This window comes from Anguilla anguilla, chromosome 9 (assembly GCF_013347855.1).
Source record: "Anguilla anguilla isolate fAngAng1 chromosome 9, fAngAng1.pri, whole genome shotgun sequence".
Lineage (NCBI taxonomy): Eukaryota > Metazoa > Chordata > Actinopteri > Anguilliformes > Anguillidae > Anguilla > Anguilla anguilla.
This window is the reverse complement of record NC_049209.1, coordinates 32133277-32156804: the sequence shown is the minus strand read 5'-3', so window position 1 is coordinate 32156804 and position 23528 is coordinate 32133277. Positions and strand designations below refer to the sequence as shown.

General features: G+C 43.2%; 1 protein-coding gene across 2 annotated transcripts in view; it reads right to left on the bottom strand.

Moving 5' to 3' along the window:
- LOC118236744 (serine/threonine-protein phosphatase 2B catalytic subunit alpha isoform-like) overlaps positions 1–19673 on the bottom strand; it is a 43354-nt gene extending 23681 nt beyond the window's left edge. The window contains exon 1 of one of the 2 annotated variants that reach the window (XM_035435345.1): positions 19371–19673. In XM_035435345.1, the coding sequence (XP_035291236.1) occupies positions 19371–19425 (55 nt within the window). In that variant the 5' untranslated portion in view covers positions 19426–19673. Of the gene's footprint in view, positions 1–18879; positions 19011–19370 lie in introns of those variants that run through there. The other variant, XM_035435346.1, reaches the window with a different exon arrangement.
- Between the last annotated feature and the right edge of the window lie 3855 nt (positions 19674–23528).

Sequence of the window (23528 nt, the reverse complement as noted above, 5' to 3'; positions counted from 1 at the left end):
GACAACCAGTAGTAGTTGCATTTTTAATAAAAAAACATGCATATAAGAACATTAGGACATATGATGATAAGAACAGGCTGCTTAGTCAGCAATTGGTCAGCAATTATTGAGCCCTGGCCAGGGCCAAAATGTAACTGAGCAGATGGCTGTCAGGCCAGGCCATAATACCAATCAACTGTATTTTTCATAATGACCATGATTTTTCTCGTAATTATACCTTGAAAGCAACCGTATTCACCCGTGAAATATATTACATTAATAACAATAGGAATTCAAATTTCCATTTTACATTGCCACTGAACTATAACCAGACGGAACTATACCCATTGCATTTTGCAGCTGCAACACAGCGCACTGATTGGCAAATAGTGTATTAGCAGGTTTGTTTTTTGCGTCCCACACTCAAAACTCTGAGCTCTGCAGTTATCAAACTAAGTGAGTTATACACCACTGCCACTTTTGAAATGTTTGAAATGAAAACTTGACACAGTAAATATAACTTTTTTATAAGGAAGAATAATTGGAGGGATACAGTATTTGATCACTCTACCGTCAGTCACTGGTGCTAGACCAGTGTTCCCACTTGCACCGAAACAGCCTCAGATCACAGAAGTACAGAATTCACAGACCCTGAGCACAGCAGTTTCAATGCTTTGTTTCCACCACAGCCAGACACTTAGCAGCACCACCCATAGGGATGGCAACAGCGAGAAGGCAATAGCAGTATCGGCTAAAGTTGCGTGGGATTATACTTGCAACAACAAGGTATGTACAGCGAGTTCTTTGAACACTGTGTAACAGATTTCCTGAAAGGATTGTTGTTGATACCTGGCTGGGGGGGGGTTAATTAAGTAGCAAATATTTCATCAGTTGAAGTAACATTTTTAAAAATTACAGTGGTGTTGGGAGGTCCAAAGATATGAGTGGAATTGCCGGCTGTGACGTTGACGGGCCTTAACAGTATGCAGCACCGCACCAAGTCTGGACCTGAACACCCCAAGGGTCTCTGCCTCTACGACATTGCATGAAAAGCTATTTCACACATTGACAACTCTACGGGTGAAAAAAATAAAAATAAATAAATAATTCAATTAGTGTGGACTTTTCCGTCAATGGATTTTTACCAATGCCCCCTTGATCTGTTGGCAGAATTTAACCTGAAATCTGTGATGGTAACGTTTACATTGCTTAAATTAAATCAGTTCAGTTTCCCTTCTCTTTTATTTCAATAGATCATATATCCTTTTTACAGTGCGGTGCCCAGAGCTCAACACAATACTCTGACTCACGCGGTCTCACAAAAATACTGTACATCACCAATGAATGCAAGCTCCTTTGATTTATACTCAATAAGCTTTGTCATGTATCCAAGGATCGATTTAAATTCTGCATATTACAGAATACCGATACAGTATGAATGCAGAAAAATAGGCTGTTTTGCGGCTGCGTTGATGCTGCGCAAATACACGGTAGCACAGGCACGATCAGTGAAGGCAGCAGGGGTGTGCTGGGTGAACACAGTGAGCGCAGCTAGTCTGAACAAGGAGACACAGAGCTGCTGAGCCTCCGAACGGGGACCAATGAGACGGAGACAAGCTCCACAGCCCAGAGCCAATGTGATCAACAAGCCAGCATCAGCAACCACTAAATAATAAATGTTTAACTTCAGGGAGAAAACCAGAGAAATCTCCTGTTCCAGCTGGGATAATGAGCCTGGCATACAATTATAACGACGTGAACAAAAAAAAATGCTCTCTTCATCGCAAGCCTGTGTGTGTGTGTGTGCATGTGTGTGTGCGCGTGTGTGCAGCAGTGCCAGTCTGTCCAGTGTGTTTGTGTGTGTGTGTGTGTGAGAGAAAGAGAGAGTATGTGACAGTCCAAGTTTGTCCTGTGTGTTTGTGTCTGTACGAGCATGTGTGTACACGCGTATGCATGCATGTGTGTGTGTGTGTGTGTGTGTGTGAGTGTGTGTGCGCACATGTATGTATGTGTGTGTGTGCACGTCTGTCTAGTGCATATCTCAGTGTGTCCCCTGTACACACATGTATAGCAGCATAAGCGGGTCTGTGCATCGCGCTCTTTATGCGAGTTCTATTAAACTCACTGAAGGAGCCAGTCCCTCTGCAGCCCTACGCAAGGCGCAGCCGCCATTGGACGCTTTTGTGCGGCTACTGCAATCTGCTCACAAAAGCTAAAAAAAAAATGAAGCTGTTCCCAATAATGGCAGAAACAGGTCAGAGCCGGAGCGTGTAATTAATAGAAGTGACACCATTTCAGGGGCTCTGTGTGACGATGTGTGACTCAGTGAACAATGTGCGCGCACACGCGAGCCGCGCCAGCTAGCTCCAGAACTGCAGTGGCCTGCCAGTGGCCCAGGCTGAATGACGCCTGATGTTTCCTGTTTTGACAATCTGAGCACCAGGACATGCTCTGTACACCCACACAGCGGTGATGTCTGTTTCAGGCTCGAGGTTGTAGTGGTACACACTGTACCTGAAGGGACTGGCAGGCTGCAGCTTTAGCATGCCTTCAATGGCTGGTGTGTGTGTGTGTGTGTGAGTGTGTGTGTGCATGTGTGTGCGGGTGCGTGTGTGTGTGTGTATTTGTGACCCTTGTATGTAGTGTCTGCAGTGTGCACCCTGGAAAGTAGCATGCTGCTAGTGCGTGTTGTCTGCTAAACGCATGTTTCTGACGAGCGCAAGGCTATGCTATGTTCGGTGTGTTGTCTCGTACGTGGCGTGTTCCTGTGTAGTGTTCATGTGTAGTGTTCCTGTGTAGTGTTCATGTGTAGTGTTCCTGTGTAGTGTTCGTGTGTAGTGTTCCTGTGTAGTGTTCATGTGTAGTGTTCATGTGTAGTGTTCCTGTGTAGTGTTCATGTGTAGTGTTCTTGTGTAGCGTTCCTGTGTAGTGTTCATGTGTAGTGTTCCTGTGTAGCGTTCCTGTGTAGCGTTCCTGTGTAACGTTCATGTGTAGTGTTCCTGTGTAGTGTTCCTGTGTAGTGTTCCTGTGTAGTGTTCGTGTGTAGTGTTCATGTGTAGTGTTCGTGTGTAGTGTTCCTGTGTAGCGTTCATGTGTAGCGTTCCTGTGTAGTGTTCATGTGTAGTGTTCCTGTGTAGTGTTCGTGTGTAGTGTTCCTGTGTAGTGTTCCTGTGTAGTGTTCCTGTGTAGTGTCCATGCTTACGCAGTGTCCGCGCACAGTTCCCGCCGCGTACGCCCCGGCGCGTCCTGGCGAGCGTGTTTGTTAGCTGAGCTCATGGAAAGGTTGGCGGCTCGCGTCCCGTTGGGGGGCGCGTGCGGCGGTCCCAGAGCGCGCTCGGGCTGTGCGTCAGCGCTACGCGCGCTGTGCCGTGTGCTCTCCCGCGCGTGCGGCGCTCTGCGGGGGCAGGGGCCCCCGGCGCAGACTGCGCGCTCACAGGGGAGAGCAGGCGGGCGCCGTGGTAGCCGCGGCGCCGTGGGCACCCGCGTGCGCTCGGCAGGCTCGCACGGATCGCGCCGGCGCGCTCGGGCCCTCCTCGGGGCGTTTGGGTCGCGCCCCAGCTCTCTCGGGCTCCACTCGGCAGCGGGACGGACCGCGGTAACAACCAAACGGCAGGCTGTCGCCCGGGTGAGGCCCGTGGGCCGAACTCCCTAAAGACGGCAGTCAGCGTTCGCTGTTCGATGAGCTCACTCAACGCTGCTCTTCACTATTATTCCCATTATGTTTTTGGTTTCACTGTTCATCTCGGAAAAACAATCCCACCTTCTCATACTGACACCAGTCCTTCCACAGCACAATCTTTTACAGGGTTTATTTATTTATTTATTTTCTGCAGGGGGGAAAAGGGTTGGGGTGGCGGGGGAGGGGAAGGGGGAGGGGGGAATATTCTCTTTTCATCCGGCAAATCAATGACAACAGTGCAACAGTGTCCGCTCCTGCTACCAACCTAAGAAGCCTTGAATCTACTTAACCAGGAATATCAATGCACCACCTACACAGCAGAGAGAGAGACAGAGAAAGAGTGAGAGAGAGGGAGAGAGAGAGGGGGGAGGAGGGTGGGGGAGAGAGAGAGAGAGAGAGAGAGAGAGAGGGGGGAGGAGGGTGGGAGAGAGAGATAAGACAGAGGGAGGGAGAGGTGAGGCTAGGAGACACACACTGCTTCTCACTTCTACAGTGTGCCAGGGCTGAGTGGAGTTATGGCGGATGTTGCTGGGCAACAACAGCCAGCAGTGGGAATAAGCCAGCAGCGATGTATCTCACATAAACATGCGTACACGCGCACACACATGCACACATGCACACACACACACACACACGCACACACGCACACACGCACACACAAACAGGAGGTGCACACTGGTATCCATCCCTGACTGTACAGTCACACAGTGTTCTTTTGCATAATGCTCATTCCAGCCGAGCCCTCAGTATTCTTTGTGGTATGAAAACACTCACCCAAACACATTCACATCCACGGTAACTGAACACCCACCATAATGCTACACAAACTCACATATCCCCCATTCCTAAAAACTAACTACACATCCCCAGTATTCGTACACACTAAACACTTGCCCCATCATGCACCCCTCAGCCATAGTGTTTATGTAATGACTACACACTCCAAATCGTGTACATTCAAAATGCCCCTGTCACTTAAGGGCAATTTCATCTGGGCATTCAAGCCAGCCTGGAAAGCTCACTCTCAAGAGGCCGCTCCCCCCCAACCCCAACAGTGGCACCCTGATTGGATATTGGCTGTTATGTGTTCAGTTGGATTTAGTGCGTGACCAAATTCTCTCAGCTTTGTCTTCATAATAGAATACACATAAACATTGACATAAACCGCCCCCCCCCCCCCAAAAAAAAACACACACACCTTTTTTGATACTTGTAGACCATTAATCCTTCCTTGTATCCATATCGTACTAGCATCATCCTGTCTGACTGCATGTCATTTTATATGCAATGTTATGTATGGCATTTGTAACCATTTTAATACCATGTTAGGTGACCATGATATTACCATCATTCAGACTGCAGACCATAATGACCAAATATTTGATCATTTATTTCCATTTTTCGGTCAGATCTGATTTTAGATCAGATCAGACCATAATCCTGTCTGAAAGTGACCCAACAGTACAGCCAATGCAGAATTATGATCACATCAACCAGTAGCAAGGAGAGTGATGTAAAATCTCTTAGCTGGTGAACCTCTGGTTGAGTGAGGGATGCTAATGTGTGCCAATCCTGTGTTTGCCCGAGGACATACACTGCCCAGCTGGAACACACCGGTGAGCTAAACGATTGTGTGGGCTGAACAATTCTGATTTGAGCATCCAAAAATGAGTCAGAGGCAGGAGTCATCCGCAGGTTGCATGGCTACGCGTTTACGACGTATTTCCACATACAGACGTAGCACAAACTGGAACTGAAAAGACGCAACTCTTTTTTTTTTTTTAGCTGTTCACACTGTTTCAAAAACGTCACATATGAGAGAAAAAAAGGAACTGGGCCACGTTTAGCTGCAGTCTGACTGAAGCCCTTGAGTGTGTACAATAGGGGCAAATGAATACAACGTATTATTATTATTATTATTATTATTATTATTATTATTCACAGCAGGGAATGGATGTGATGGAAGTGTGAATGACACTCTCTGTTTTTAGCACACACACACATGCGCGTACACACACACGCGTACACACACACACTCACACGCACATGCACACACACGCATACGCACATGCACGCATGCACGCACACACACACACGCACACGCACACGCACATGCACACCTACCTACCTAGCTCTTTGTCGGCTGAATTCTGACTGCCTGTGGTAATTAATTAAATTTTTCCTGTTACAATGAGAGCTCTTGCTGTGTAGGATGCAAGCCAAGCAAACGCTCAAGCAAACATCATCATACATACTCACATCTTCACTAGCTAGACAGCTGGATAGCACTATCTACCATATATCATTCACACTTACAAAGATAATTACAGCGGCATAACTGCATATCCCGTCCATTCAGCGCAAGACCTATCATATTATAGCTTGCCAACTATATTGAATAACAACAACAGGAAAAACACAGGCACACTGCATAGACAAGCGCAGACAGCTGACATGTCTACTTTGCCTTGACCAGTTTTATCAAGGAGCCATCAGCATCAGTCCGTTAAATAAATAACACTGATAAACAAGCCAACTTTCTTTTGCCAGTTCTGTAAATAAAGCCTTGAACAGAAGGTTTAAGATATAAATAATAAGTTAAAATAATAAGTATGAGGAAAAACAAGAAATAAAAGCAACAAAAATGAAGCCAAGCATCCTTGCCTATCACACTTGGGTCAGATAAGTGGCATTTTCAAAAGTTTTCTTACATGAAATTTGGCATTGAAAAATATTTTGGAATACTTTCATATATTCCTTTATAAAGCAGCCAAAGTAAAACACAGAATTTTACTTTAAAACGAGCTTTTTGGCAGAATTGGCAGGTATTTGAAGAGCGTTCGCTAAAAGGCATTTGAAAGTTTTTCCAAGAATTTCAAATGCATTTGAAAAACATTTGGTTCTGCAAGGAAGTACTGCAACACAATTTCAAACACGGTACAAATTCCCAAAACACTCATGCACTCAACCCAGATGTGGTAACATTATCAGCAAAACACACTGGCGCATGTTTCGAAAATTCAACCTGGTGTCAAATCCAGCCGCTCTCAAATGGACTGATGTTCAGCGAGGCATTCGTTCAGTTTTAGTCTCGATAGTGAAAAGCCCTTGAGCCCTGCACATGGTAGTAATGACACTCTCAATAGAGGAGGCTCGCATGTGGGAGGAGATCTGTGTCTGTGGTGGCAGGTATTTCCCAGAGGGGCTGAGAGGCCGGTGAGGGCTGAGCAGAATGCCCTCATGTGGGAGGAGCTGACAGATGAGAGAGGCGGAGCCTTTGTGTGGCCGCTTGTGTTCCGCACTACGACAACTACAAGGATTGAGTCTGTGAGTGAGCGTGTGTGTTTGTGTATATGTGTGTGTATCTGTGTTCGTGTGTGTATGTGTGTGTGTGTATATGTGTGCATGAGCGTGTGTATCTGTGTGAGTGTGTGTGTTTGTGTGTGTAGGTGTGTGCGTATCTGTGTGTGTGTGTGTGTATGTGTATATCTGTGTGTGCGTGTGTGCTTGTGTGTGTTTGTATGCATGTGTGTGCGTGTGCATGTGTATGTGTATCTGTGTGTGTGTATGTACTGTATGTGTGTGTTTGTGTGCATGTGTGTTTGTGTATATGTGTGTGAATCTGTGTGCGTGTATGTGTGTATCTGTGTATATGTGTGTCCCGCACTCTCATCCTCTCTTCTACCTCCCATGAATCTATCCCTCCATCTCCCATCCTCTCTCATTCCACCTCTCTCCCTATCTCCACCCCCTCTCGCTCATGTTTCCATCTCAGCGCGGGACCTTGGGGAGTTTTATTATGTAAGCAGGCTCTGTGCAGTGAAACAGTGCTTTTAATAATTCACCCGCACGGCTAAATAAAGCCTGTGAGTGCGTATTAAACATGCAGATACACAGCACATCATTTACCCTCCCTCCCTACCTCCCAGCCCCCCTCCCTCTCACAGGTCTGTCACACATCACCCCTGCCCACTGTCTCACCTGAGATAGCTACAACTCTGAGCAATAGGGGGAAAACAACACATACACATGCACACACACTATACATTTATTGTTTTTTAAATAACATTTTTATATCTATATTCTTTTTACGGAGATTGTAGTGTTAATATAGTGGTATTGTACACATATGTAATGCATCATGCCACATTCTTCTTTCATCCCATCACTAAAGCACAAAACCCCTGATTACAGTAACAGTGCCTACAGCCATTCCCAATTAAAGGGACAGCACCTAGCCTAAAACCAAACAGCACATTTAAACAAAACCCCTGACACAGTAACAGCAAGTATAACATAAACCCCTGATAATTTAACAGCACCTTGTGCCCAAACTACTGACTGCAGTGACAATACCTATAGTCTGAACCCCTGATATATTAACAGCACGTACAGCCCAAAACCCGGATTACAGTGATAGTCTACACAGCCGGAACCCCTGATACAGTAACAGCAGCTACAGCCCAAACCCCTGATTAGAGTGAGACTATCTACAGCCAAACCCCTGATTACAGTAACAGCAGCTACAGCCCAAACCCCAGATTACAGTGAGAATATTTACATCCAAACCCCTGATACAGTAACAGCAGCTACAGCCCAAACCCCTGATTAGAGTGAGAATATCTACCGCCAAACCTCTGATTACAGTAACAGCAGCTACAGCCCAAACCCCTGATTACAGTGAGAGTATTCACAGCCCAAACCCCTGATTACAGTGAGAGTATTCACAGCCCAAACCCCTGATTACAGTGATAGTATTTGCAGCCCAAACCCCTGATTACAGTGAGAGTATCTACAGCTCAAACCCCTGATAACACTGAGAGTATCCACACCCTAACCCCCTGATTACAGTGAGAGTATCTACACCCTAAACCCCTGATTACAGAGAGAGTATCCACAGCTCAAACCCCTGATTACAGTGAGAGTATCTACAGCTCAAACCCCTGATACAGTAACAGAAATGACAGCCCAAACCCCTTATTATGGTAGCTGTCCTCACAGAGCAAGAGGCTGCACAACCAATAACCTGCAGTGTTTATTTAACCAGGTTCCTGATTCTTACTGTATGAAGCAAAAATAAAACCAGAACCCACCCTGCGTGCTATTCAACATCAGTGGCTGGATTCATCACATGCTGCTCCGTGTTGTTACGGTTACAGAGCTGAGCTTGTAACCAGAAGGTCACATGGCTCAATACACAGGTGAGGCTCCACTGTTGAACCCTTTAGCGAGGCACTTAACCTGAACCCCTTCAGCCAATATCCAGCTGCAGGAAAGGATGACATGCGTTATAACCTGAACCCCTTCAGCTGATATCCAGCTGCAGGAAAGGATGACATGCGTTATAACCTGAACCCCTTCAGCCAATATCCAGCTGCAGGAAAGGATGACATGCGTTATAACCTGAACCCCTTCAGCCAATATCCAGCTGCAGGAAAGGATGACATGCATTATAACCTGAACCCCTTCAGCTGATATCCAGCTGCAGGAAAGGATGACATGCATTATAACCTGAACCCCTTCAGCTGATATCCAGCTGCAGGAAAGGATGACATGCGTTATAACCTGAACCCCTTCAGATGATATCCAGCCGCAGGAAAGGATGACATGCGTTATAACCTGAACCCCTTCAGATGATATCCAGCCGCAGGAAAGGATGACATGCGTTATAACCTGAACCCCTTCAGCTGATATCCAGCTGCAGGAAAGGATGACATGCGTTATAACCTGAACCCCTTCAGCTGATATCCAGCTGCAGGAAAGGATGACATGCATTATAACCTGAAACCCTTCAGCTGATATCCAGCTGCAGGAAAGGATGACATGCGTTATAACCTGAACCCCTTCAGCTGATATCCAGCTGCAGGAAAGGATGACATGCGTTATAACCTGAACCCCTTCAGCTGATATCCAGCTGCAGGAAAGGATGACATGCGTTATAACCTGAACCCCTTCAGCTGATATCCAGCTGCAGGAAAGGATGACATGCGTTATAACCTGAACCCCTTCAGCTGATATCCAGCTGCAGGAAAGGATGACATGCGTTATAACCTGAACCCCTTCAGCTGATATTCAGCTGCAGGAAAGGATGACATGCGTTATAACCTGAACCCCTTCAGCTGATATCCAGCTGCATGGATGGATGATGTATAAAATTTGCCCTCTGTAGTCTGCCTTGGGTGAATCCCGACTGCTTTAACTGATCGATGAAGTGAGGTTTAATAACTAAAATCAGCAGACCTGGGGGATCTCCTGGACCATGTCATTTCGTCAGGCAACATGGGTGCCTACACAAATGATCACGTGATCTCTGTAGTGTTCATCATATTTTAAGAAGAAGCAGTAGAACTACATGGTTTGTAAGGAATAAATATTCAATTTCATGTAGCGCCAGAAAGTGATTTGGCAACACACAGCCATTAATTTAACCACAATTGAGTATGATTGGTACATGTTTTGGCAAAAGCTGGCAGGTTTTTTTTCATATTCAGTCAGAATAATGGGTTTACATGTTTATAATGGACGCCAGGTTATGGCATGACCTTTGGCCTGAGTAATCAAGGCAATGCTGGCTCTCCTTCAGTTGTCGTCAATTGGCTTTTTTTGAATAGTGACCACATCTCACTGCTCAGTGAATCTAAACATAAGCAGTGTAGCTAATCAGGTCGTCATTCAGCCCCATACAAACATGCCACCTTTGTGGTATATATCACAGGGGACAGGGATGTGAGGAGGCCCTGAAAGTACTGCCATGCCCTATAAAAAGCCCTTTACCCCGATTGCCTTGATTGGCCAGGCACCTGCGTTTTGTTCTGCAGTATCCACTGGGGCTCCGGAAGATAGCGTGCTAACACAGATAACGTCCTAAAATCACACTTCCAAAAGTAGGCCGCTCCCAGTCTCCCATGGTCTGGATTGAACCCCCCACCCCCCCGCCTCCCCACACTCCACCCACCCGCTGAAGGACCTGAGATGGGATCAAAACCAATGCAGTCATGATTAATCCCCCCTCATCCCCCCCCCCTATTTACCCACAAGCCATTTAATTTACATTACCTATTATTAATTTACACCGCTGGATTTTTGCAGAGCAAAATCTGGGCAAAAAACACCTCTTTCCAGAGTGAAGCAGCAGTGTTCCTAGGGTGAGACTTTTTTTTACCTTTTTTTTCGGGAGGGGGGCATATGCTCAAAAAAAGGGCACCTGTGGTAACATGGACTGTATGAAATAGCTTAACCCAAAAGGGCACTTTTGCTGTCTCAGGGCAGGGGGAATTTGCTGCAGCATAGGTTGGTGTCTCTCTGTGCATTCGCGTATAATCTATCTCGCTTACCCCCCATGGCAGACTGCCACCGTCCTGTTTTCAGACTACATCCACCCAAACCCCAAAAACTCTGCCCCTATATCTGAACCACTCAATACCTCTTATAATATTGAGAGGCATGATTTATGACAGGAGCTGATTGCTCTTAATACCCCTGTGAGGCCCACTTCAGGTCGGCCGTCATAATGGCTAATGGTGTGCTTTTCAAATTAACTGACAGTTGAATATTCCATTGTTCCTGATATTAAATGTTTAAATAATGAAGCCCATCCCCCATGTGCAAGGTTTTTATGGTTCTCTTTCAATAAATATTGATGAGAAAGAATAAACAGTTTTTATCATTCATTTCTTAATCTATAATCATTCAAATGCTAATCCAAGCTATAGATTGGTGGCATGCTCATGGTTAAGTACTCAAATAGCAGAATGTTTGTCTGAATATACAGATCAATGTATTAAATACAGCAGCCAGTCCTGAGCACTGATCTCCACTCTAAACACCCCCCCGCCCACCCATCGCCCCCCCCCCCCCCCCCCCCCCCCCCCCGAACTCATGGTATTGCCCAGTATGCTGATCTGTGTGTTTAATCCAACAGTATGGCACAGATAATGACTCCCACGACACACGCCAACTGTTAATGAACCCAAAGTGACCCCCCTCCTGCCCCTCACAGTGACCTCCGGATCCAGCGTGATTGGACTTGTAATTCCCCGGTTTGGCTTGTCATGCCAATGCCGCCCCCCCTCCCCCCCCCATAACATGACCCTCCAGGCTTTCCCCGTTGACCTTGAGGTCACCAGCACCGGGCACGTCAAATCTGAGGGATTAATGCATGTGTGTGCATGGGTGTTTTCAAAGCGCGAAACGATTGAGGAGGGAGGGCAGAGGATAATGAGAGGATGAGATGAGATGTGGGACAGGGAAGAGTGTGTGTGGGGGGGTGGTCTGAAGGATGAGTCCTCATATGGACTTTGAATCCAAGCACAGAAACACAACCCCTGATTAGCAAAGAAGCCTTGTTCTATATCGGTACAGTGCCTGTCCCCATTTCCATTTTTTTTTTTGCTTTTTCCTAATTAGTAACAGCAGATTGTGTGCATTGGATCCAAAATAGTTTCCCCTTAAGATAACTTGATTAAATCATCATGTGCTCTCAAACAATTTTTCCCACTAGTCTTTTGAGGTTTTTTTTTTGTTTTCAATTTTCAGAAAAGTAAATATAAGGTATAGTGTCTCAAATAAAACACTAAACAACAGTATTCTGTTTCAACATATTTCATTCCTTGAACTCATTTCCATAACGTAATCTGTGTCAATTGCTTGGATAAGAACACCACATAATATAAAGTGCAATTAGCTGATTGATTGGTTGATTGATTGATTGAAGAGGCGGAGTGAGGTGAGTGATGTTGGTGGGCTGCAGGTGCATGTCTGCATGCATGCATGTCTTATTCCCATGCATGTTGTGTATGTATGCGCCACCCTGCGGACTGAGACCAGCGTGGTGACCCTGCAAAAAGCTGTTTGAAGCCCCACAAATTAATGCACATGCTTCTGGCCAAAGACCATCTGTACACGATAAACAGGACCTAAAGTGTCCATGACTGCTCATCCTGATTAAAAACTCCCATAATCCACCCTGCTTCATGTGCAGCTGCCCATCAGCCGTCTCGCTCTACATATGTGCTGAAATGGTTTTACAGAATAAAGCATTTAAACCAAATGTTATCATATTAATGTTACACAATGTATTTGTTACACTAACTGCCTAATTCTCAGCATGGTGATAAAAATAGGCTCTCAAAAAGTACAAAGAAGGGCAACAAGACTGGTTCTCTGGTACAATGTAGGCTGTGCAGTGACTCATTAACATCAATGAGGAAGCTGATTTAGTGTTGCTCACTCCTTTACACCTCAAATCCTGCATGTAGCTAAATTGGATTGATAGATATGAAATACTGTATATCAAAATGAGCTTTTAAACAGGGCAAGTCAGCTTTCCTACTGCTTAACACCTTTCTTGTAGAGGACTACCAGCTTGGGTTAATGATGACTAAAATCTAAAGCAGGGGTGGACAACAAGGGCTGTTCCATTTTAGAATTTTATGCCAACTTCTGCTCTTATTTTTTTCATTGTTTAATTCAATAATATCTTGATTTGAAATTTGTATAGGCACCAGCTGCAGCAGCAGATTGCAAGTGTATCCTAAAGATTTTACTGTGTTCAAGTGCAAAAGTGAACCAGGACAGTTTAAAAAGCTGTCAGAAAACTAATACTAAGGTAATTGGTTGGACTAAAAAACCTACACACAAAGTGGCTCTCCAGGATCAGAGCTGTGCATCCCTGGTCTAAAGAATGTTGACTGTGTGACAAGTGGTGACAGTGGAGACAGCTGATTTGTCCTGGTGAATCATGTGAACTCAGTTCAGCTTCTATGTCACAGTGAACTTTACAAAGCAATGTGCAGAAAAATGATGCATCTGCCCTGTCCCTGAACCCACAGCTATCCTCCCTGTCCACTCTAAAACCTTCTCTACCTTCAGAACTGTCCCACATTCATTTCCAATACAGGTCCCTCAGTCCCACCTTTGACACCAATTCCAACTGCCTCTAGAGCAGTCCATATACAAACACCTACACCTGTCGGTCTGAGTTTGAAGAGTTATATTTTTTTGGAATGTTCTCAGTCAATGTTCTAGAACTCCATTGCTTTCAATTACCAGTAGCGATTTTAACATCAACATTAGAATGCCCATTTAAGAACATATTTGTGATCTTCTATAATCAGTAGTACCAGCAGTAGTAGCAACTGAAACAGCAGTAGCACCAGCAGTTGCATTAGCGGCTTCAGCTGTAGTTGAGGTTGCAGTGGTAACACTAGCAATAGTAGGAATACTTAATGAGCAGACTTAGATTATACATTCACATGTCAGGGGTCAGGGGTGGCATGGTGGTGCTGTGGGCAGCACTGTCACCCCCACAGCAAGAAGGACATAGGTATGAATCTGAGCCTGGGTCTCCCACATGAAGCCCACATGACCCCCACCCCCAAGCACCCCACAAAACAATGTTTATTTGACCTGCTCATAAAAGTAATCTGGTTTAGATTTGGTAGTGTATCAATTTCTATGGTGGATGAGCAATTAGAGATGGCAATGCAACCCATTACTGTTAGAGTTCATGAACATTTAAGCTTTAGTTTGTGATAAGTTTGTGATAAGTACCTGCACACTGAAGAAGGCAACATGCTGAAACGTTTGTGTATGATCCTGCATTGAAGAAAACAAATTTAAAAAATAAATAATGATTTTTTAAGCTTTGTAGCCATTTTTTGAGTGCGAACCAATTTCTTTTCAAATGAACTGTTATTGTAAAACGTTTTTTTTCTTTGGAGCTAATGAGCACTGTATAATGCTGGCACTGCCACAAAAATAAAGCATGCATTGCTATAATTAATAAACTTCATTATACTGAGGAATGTATTCTTATCAGTATCCTCACCCTAATTACATTAATATTTACACTTAATTTCCTTTTACCTTTTCAAATCCAGCCACCTAGTACAATCAGGATTATCCTATTATTTTTAATATTCCATATTCCCTACTTTTACATTTTGAAGCAGGTGAATGCCACATTGAATCAGGATTGATGTTTGGATCGATTACCAAGACAGAATCCAATCAGACTGACCTTGATCTCAGTTTTGTTAAGTTTGAAAAAATGTGAAGGTTTAGCCAGTTCAATTGGCCAAATCCAACCAAAAATCTTTTATATAAACCTGGCCCTGGATGTTGACTGATAATCTTTAAATTACTTGCTTAATTTAAAGTGCAAAAAAAGAGCTTCCTTCTCTGAACCAGACCTGTCTGTTAACATTACCACCACTATGTACTTCTATTCATCTACACCACACACACATTCCTGTTCCTGGAAAATAGTTTATTTTCCTCATTTAGCAAGGCTGTTGTGACTTTGAATATAGAGACATTTTAACCCTTGCCTCTCCTGCACTTTATACTGATTCCTTTAGAAAGGACTCTCCTTCCCGTCCCAAAATCATAACAATTACCCCCAAACTCCTGTGCACTGTAGGAAGGGACAGCTGTATTACCCAAATTCGGCTGCGCTCTGTATCGGCTGACGAATCCGCACCCATGCCCATCAACCCCCACCCCAGGTCCCTATCCCCGTCCCCTGTCCCCCCGGGCCATGTAAGCTCCAAGAGACGCACAAACAGAAAAGCAAAACACAAACCCAGCAAGCAACGGACACTTATCCAGCTCCTCCATTCTCCTGTTTACAAAACGTGGATAAAGTGGGTCACAAGAATAATGTCCCAGCAAACTTAGGGAGAAGTGAGAATATTTTCTGCTGACTGACAACATACTGTAAGAAAAAGCTTGTCTATTCTACCCTGGCGTTGGGTCTGAGAAAAATGCCCTAAATAACAGTATTTGCAATGTGCAAACTAATTACTCTCTTTTTTTTGTGGGACCCACAATACAAAGTGTTCTGTACCATACCCACTAAAAGCAATCTGCACATTAGTCTACTGCACTGTACATAACCCACTCTTCTACTCCCATAACCCAGTGAACATTTTTTTGGTGAAAAGTCAGGGAAAAACTGATGCAATGCCATCCAGGCGTTCAGGAGAAAACTCAGCTACATTTGGTTGAAAGGCAAACATTTTTTATATCCAACCAGGATGTAGCCAGGCTATCCTAGTTGGGTAAAACCTGAGCTATATTGGGTTTATGTCAAACCGTCTCTCAACCTAGAGTTCTACCCCTCTAGATGTTTAGATTCTGGCTTTTTCTCAGAGAACAGACTCTGCAGTTTGTCTTTATTGTACTGTCAGCAACAAGTACAACCACCATACTCATAACATACACTCTTTAGTGTACTACAGTGCCCTAAAAAAGTATTTGACCCTTCCTGATTTCCAGTTTCCCTTTGTCTCATATTACATTTTCTCTAAAGATCTGAAACCATTCAGTGTGACAAATATCTAATAATAGGGGAGATCTGGAAGAGGGCAAATACTTATTCATAGCACTGTATAGACATGATGACCCACATACTTTACAATATTACACACACTACAGTAGTATTCAAGTCTAATTGGCCCTTGAATGTAATACCGACTTTGTTGATCTTCCTTAAATAAAGGCAAATAAATAAATGCACCAGCCATGGGTATTAACAGTACACATTCGTGAATAGGCGGTCTCAAGTTTTATAGAATGGACTTGATTTTCAAAAAATCATATTTGACTCTTACTCCAGCATCAAGACTATGGTTTAAAAAGAAAGAAATATTGATATTATCATATTGTATATCACAGTAACATTTACCCTTTTTTGAATGAAATTTAATGTTATTTTAATCATTAAAAAATAAGTGAAAAAATCTGCTTAGTTTGTACTTTGTAAGTACTTTCTTCCTACTGAATTGTGAATGGAAACAATTTATTGATCAGTACAATAAAGATGGACAGCCATTGTTATGATCTACATCTGTTGAGTTCAGAGTTCAAGCACAAACACATGACTCTCGAGATGCGGCTCACTTTCTCCTTGAGCTGTGAAGTCAGGTGTGAAAGCCCAACAGTGGCACTTTTTCCAGAGGCTCTCACTTCAAACTATCTTAACCTGTCTCAAGTGGCTATAATGTGAGGAGAGTATTCAGAGTGAGACCAAATCCCCTCTGGTGGACACTGTCATCGGTCACACTCAGACCAAAGCAAACGCTTCAAGAAAATCTGAGACAATGGTTGAAGCATCTTGAAGTTTAAAGCCTGGATTAATTCCTGGAGACAGCAGAGTTTACTAAAGGAATTTTGTTCCAAGCACAGAAGCTTGTTTGAATAGCCACGGAAGTGCACATTTCCCTGACAGAAATTGGAATCCTGTGAAAATACCACAGTGGACATTGCTCCAAGCTTTCCAATAATAACCAATAGGCTGGCAAAAATGCATTCAAAAACGCCAAAAGACTGAACACAATACAATCAGGTCATTGTGTATTTCACTATATGGCCATCATCCATTTTTATATTCATTAATAGCTTCTGTTTTTCCCTGGACACTAAGACTATGCAGCAAATATATATTAGGCTCTTTCTGTTGTTTTCACATCTTCCGGTATATGCTGCACCCACTTCCGGGTTTGTAACCAAATACAGATAAATAGTTTTGTTGGTTGAACAGATTCACATACTGACTGGATTTCACCCTGTGCTTCCACCCTAAGTTATATCCAGTACCTGTTTCGGCCCCACTGGCTTTTACATGACTTCAGTACTACAATGTGTATTAACTCAATAAGTGGCTGCCTGTCTTTGTAAGAAACCATCTCCAATGCATTGAACCTGAGCTGAAGACTGCACATTCATGGACTTGATGTGTATTTAGCATTTCCTGTACTCCTATTAAAGGTCAGAGTCAATTTACCCCCATCCCCAGATCCAAGATGTATTTTCTAGTTTTCAGATTCCTGCTGGAAAAATAACTATGTTTAACACTACAGGAGAAACTATAAAAAGTGTACCACAGTTTTTTGAAGGTTGCCCCAATAGATTGGCATTTTAGTGTGTTCCATGTGACACACAAGAGTGACCAATGCACAGTACTAAAGTAACTGACTTACATACAGGTACATGCACAAAGAAGTACACATAATGTAGAAACACTGGAAAAAATAAAAATAAAAAAGCCTGCTCTCGTGCTCTGAAATGATACGTATCACTAACAGCACCGAGCATAACAACAGGCTCATGGGGAAGCAGTAGGAAATCATGGTTAAAGATGTGGTGCATTAGCCAGGCGGTTGCAGGTTCAATCGCCAAGTGCGATACCTCTTGCTCTACCTGTGAGCTAGGCATTCATTGGAACCTATACACCAGAGTATCTGCAAAGCTAACAGCAGTGTTAATGGTCTCCTTCATAGAATTTATTCACAAATCATATGTAAGCACTTCAACCTGATGTTTAGGACCCACCTTATATCTAGGCAACTCTCCCATGCGTAAACACAAACATTGGTTCGGATAACCAGCTTCTTTAACAAGCAGGCGATAATACACAAGGGCCCACATATCAAAAACACAAAAATAGGGCTATAAATTGTGGATATTGTGGGAGGAATTGATTCTATTCACAGAAATGAAAAAGAAATAGAAAACAACTACAGGGGGAGAGGGGCCTTATTAAAAACGGCAAGTTGACACAAATATCCAAATATCAGTTTAAATCCACAAGGCAGGCAAGCCATTCGGAGAGATTTCCTTCCGTTAGGTGAATCACCGGACTTCACCATTAACTAGTACGGGTGAATACACAAAAGGAAAATTGTAGGCAAAGAACGAGTGGCAATAATACATGTCAGATTAATGACAAATGCACAGAAATCACTTTTTCATTAAGATGGCGAGATCATGTACTGCAGTCAGCCTGTCAAGATCTAACTTCTGGTTCATTCACGTTTCTCGGCTTCATAGATACAGAACCACCGCATAGACTGCATGACATCAGATCGGGAACAACTCATTTTTCTGGCCAGACACTGATTCGTGCATCATCTCACCAACATTTTTAAAAAATCTTTATATAGGCCGACTGTATTTGAAACATAAGCGTCAATAATTTTAGTCATTTTCTTTCCAGTTTCAAACGTTTTCCGGGCGTTTCACTGCATTTAATAGAACGAAACAAAATCAGTTTATAGGCTACCTCGAATTCTACCTTCCGCGGTCGACGTTAGAGGCCAAGATCATCGAGACTAGATGATAATTGCAACCCCCACCAACTCACAGAAACCACAACCACACACATACCACGCACACAGTCTTGCTGTCATCCTGCATACATTGAATATCGCTATACATACTGTATTCCCAATTCCAATACGCTCACGCTTGTCACTTCGTGCTGGAGAAACGTTGCTGCATGACCGCCTCGCTCAAGAGCCGCAAAGACGTTCAAAGCAACTCTGCTGCACATCAACCGGCCGCGACGTCGCGTCGCTCGTCGAATTCATTCGAACCGAACTGTGACAACATACGTGCAGATTAAATAGAACAGTTGCCATCATCCCCGTCTAGAGCAAAATAAAATTTCTAAAGGCAGTCAGACGGCTTTTCGTACCCATCAACGCCTAAGCAGTGGGGTGTGAAGTAATCAGTTCGGTGAACATAAATACAGTAGATTAGCCGTTCTCCAAGAAGGAAATAAAAGCGAGAATGACAAACCACAAACACACACAGCATTACGACCATGTCGATGACTGGTGTTATAAAATAAATACAGCTAGACTGCTGTATTTACAATAATTTGTAAGCTATTGCATTAGTATTCAAAAAAGAAATAAGGTACACCTACATTTCACCACCCGTTCAGAGGCGTTTATGACCATTTCAACGTTAGACATCTTCATGGGCAGTTGCTGTCTCGAGAAAAAATATATTTATTCCTCCAGCAGACGTGGCGATTTATTCACTGCGTGTTTTCGCTGATGCGAGGAGCGGTTGGTGCAGTAGCATCACTCGGTGTGTTCCTCCGTGTCTCACCACCTAGGCTGGGGATGTCTGCTCTGCTACCCGGGGAGGGAGGATGCAGGGCTGCTGCTGTACTGTGCTGGGTTGCCGTGTGGGGGAGGATGGAGAGAGAGAGAGAGAGAGAGAGAGAGAGGAGGGGGGTGGAGAGCGCAAGAGAGGGGGATGCTCAATTCAGGAGATCCTTACTGCGCTGCACCACCCCGACATGGCGATGGGGGAACTCCCACGCACTCGCTTCCAGGGACTGCCTCATACCGCCATCAGGTGGAAGCAAAGTCGGGGTTTCCCAGCAGCACGCGCCATGTTATCCATTCCACGCACTCTGCTCCCTTGTCTTCGGTACCGCAGGACAGGGTGTCCCAGAGCACAACATGCTTTCTTGTGACTTTCTTCCAGACCCACAGTGCTGCAGCCATCTACGTAGTCCTCGGTGACTGATTGGCAGGTCATATTAGACATATTAGGCTACTGGACGTCTTACATTCTGACATTAGATATGTCTGGAAAAAGGAGAAATACCTAACATAAATTACATTCAGCATATTTCTTTCGGTTTCTGAGCAACCATGGCTAGGCATCAGTTTTGAGTGAAAATGCCCACCCTCTTTGAGGATGCAAAAGTGACCCATTTTCGTTGAGCCGAACCCACAGAAATATGGACCACCTGTTGTGAGTTCAGCTCCCATCCCATTCCGTAACATGGAATGTCAGCTGAAAACTAACCTTGCAGTCAGCTTTGCACAGTCAAAACTAGGATCAAATGCATAGTTTAAATACTTTATTTGGCTGGCAGTATAATGTGTTACTTACCAAAACATACATTCATATTTTGTTCTGAATATTGGCAAAAATTGATGTAGTCAGTAAAATGCAAAAAATCTCCAGTGGTGTCTCAAGGGTTAGAGAATTTTAAAAAATAATAATTTGAGCCAGTTGTGCTTACAGTTTGTAAACTTGCATAAGCACACCCCATGAAACAGCAGTCATGATGTTTACATTTGCCTTAACATGATAAAAATGTATCTGTTGCTAAAACGTACATTACTAAGAAAAAAAGCAATGACAACACAATAGTACAGGGGTAAAATAACTACACTATGAACAAATGTCAAATTTTTAAAAACATTTTTAGGTTAAGAATAGAAATATATACAAAAAATGAGCTATTTATGATGGGCTGCTGTTTGGGAAATAATGGTCTCTTCTCAAATATTTGTTTGGGGATGAATCTGCTCCGTAAATCATTTCTGCATCCCAATGTGTGCTTTGGGCAACAAGGCTTTCCTACAGAGTCTCAGTTTCATCAAAAAAGGACCTTCAACCCACACAAGAGGAAGCTCTTTAGAGGGAAAAGATAACTGGCAGCTGAAGGAACAGGTTTTCACACAGGTTTTTGCTTGCCTGTGTGAGGGATTGGTTTGGGAAAAAATGCATGAAGATTGTGCATTGGCAATATTAATGAAAGTAAATCCCTTTAAGATGATGTTCTTACATGCAGAGAGAACTTACGTGTTCTGAGTCATACGGGGTAACCTAGACGCAAAAGAAAGTACACTGGCAATTAACAAGTAGAATATCAGTAACAACATTTCTTAACATTGCATCAGCAAATCTCCTTGTCCCTGTCATTTACAAGTTCAGACATCTTGATTTTAAAACTTATAAAACCTTTAAAACATATTTAATGAATTCAACATGTATATTGTTCAATTTGATATCATTTTAGTTATACAAGTCATTTAAATGTTTCTGATGGATGTGTTAAAGTTTAATTGTAGAGATATTTAATGTATAATATCAGCATAATAAAACTGCCAATCTTACTTTCTCAGAAATCCACTTTATGTAGGACTTAAAGAAACAGATGAGAAGTTATGTATCCAAAAAGAAAAGACCACTGATGCAGTTTATATCTGTAAATCTTGGCAAAATATCCAAGTCCCACAAAAGGCAAAAAATAAGATATGCATACATTTTTTAAAAAAGTGTTTAGGGAAGAACATAAATAAATAAATACTTCACCTCAGGTTTCTATGAGCCTGAGGTGCCAACTCAATGGCAGGGGAAGCGTTCAAAAAGCACACACACACACACACACACACACACAGACACACATCGAGAGTATGAGCCCACTTTGCATATCTGCCTCTGGATGGACGTCACTGGTGACAAAAGTGCTTTTGTCAGTTGCTGGGACTTAGATTCCCTTCTGGAACTGGGGTTACTGCAGATTGGAGGTGGGATGTATTTGATAGAATACCTGGGGCTGCAGAGTGCTGTGGAGAATATAACTGATGTTCCATGTTCCTCTGCTGTTGTGCCCAATAGCATATTTTAGCAAACATATACAGTTTCTCAAAGCATAAAATGTCAAAGAGCAGCTATACATAAATCACCCTGGATAACTAACATGTAAATATTAATACCAGGTGGCATTATTATGGAAGGAGACATCATATCCAAGGACATACATGGAGGATCAGTTTTACAGTGACATACACTGAGAGTCTGATGCAGGTGGTCCTAAGTGAGTGCTAAGTTACTTTAAGTAGCCTGACCAAAATCTAAAACAGGCTTTTGCATCACAGTCAATAAATAAGCAGTGATTACATGTCAAGGAAACCCTGCAACCTCAGACCACTTTTGACTCAGATTCACTGCAACCACAATGTGCATATTGATAATGTCTTTAGAGTCCTTAATGTATTTACAAGTGTTGCATTTATTCATTTCAAACTCGAATTGTGTCAGAAATCATTACAAAATTAAGACTCAGTACAACCTTACACAAACCTTACAATTACACAAAGAAACCTATGCAATTGAGTTTTATCAAGCTCCTTATCAATGATACAAAATGGTAGCCAGAAAGACTGGCAGCAAATTGTTTTTCACGCTTTTCAAATAAACATTGTCCTCCCATGATGGCATGCTCTACATCCAGCCATATGTGATTTTGATGGTGATTGAGCGATTCTGGACCAGTTAGTTTATACTGCCCTTACTGTAGCTTTCCATGTGAGCAAGACATGAAACGGTACATTATCACCCCAGTTGCTTCCAAAGCAAAAGGACACTACTTGCTCCCTAATCGGGGGGGCGACATAGTTCAGGAGGTAAGAGCGATTGTCTGGCAGTCGGAGGGTTGCCGGTTCGATTCCCCGCCCTGGGCATGTCGAAGTGTCCCTGAACAAGACACCTAACCCCTAATAGCTCCCAACGAGCTGATTGTTACCTTGCACAGCAGTCTTTCACCGTTGGCATGTGAGTGTGTGTGTATGTGTGTGAGTGAATGGGTGAATGAGAGGCATCAATTGCAAAGCGCTTTGGATAAAAGTGCTATATAAATGCAGGTCATTTACCATTTACCATAGTCCTTAGGCACCACTTCAATAAGCAGCTGCATCTTAAAACAAAGTACGTTTGGGTCAACAGATAGTGTACATATACTGTTGCTTGGATAGGCAAACTAGCTACATCTTAAAACAAAGTACGTTTGGGTCAACAGATAGTGTACATATACTGTTGCTTGGATAGGCAAACTAGCCGGCCATATAATTATGGGGAATCTGTCTTATATTTAAGTAGCAGGCAGAGAAAGGTACAATTAAAATGAATCCAACCTTGCTCCTTCCAGAAATTGCATCTTAAATCTTACAATTATTATGGCAGGGCACAGTCTTAATTTGAAGACTATTAGCAGCATGAATGCAATGTAATATATACAATACATTAATTAGCACTAGATGGCAGTGTGAACCTCAGACTGTCCCAGTTGTCACTGAATACAGCATTCTCTGCGTTCATTATAGTCAACGTTAATAACTATTTATGGTGCCACACAAAAATTAAATAAAATTGCTACACAAATGTGATGTGCAAACCAAATGTACACAGGTGCAAATATCAGAATATTCGAATGCACCCCGGCCCTAAGTAAAAACTATGTCCTCATAACCATTCGCCACAGTGTAACCAGAAA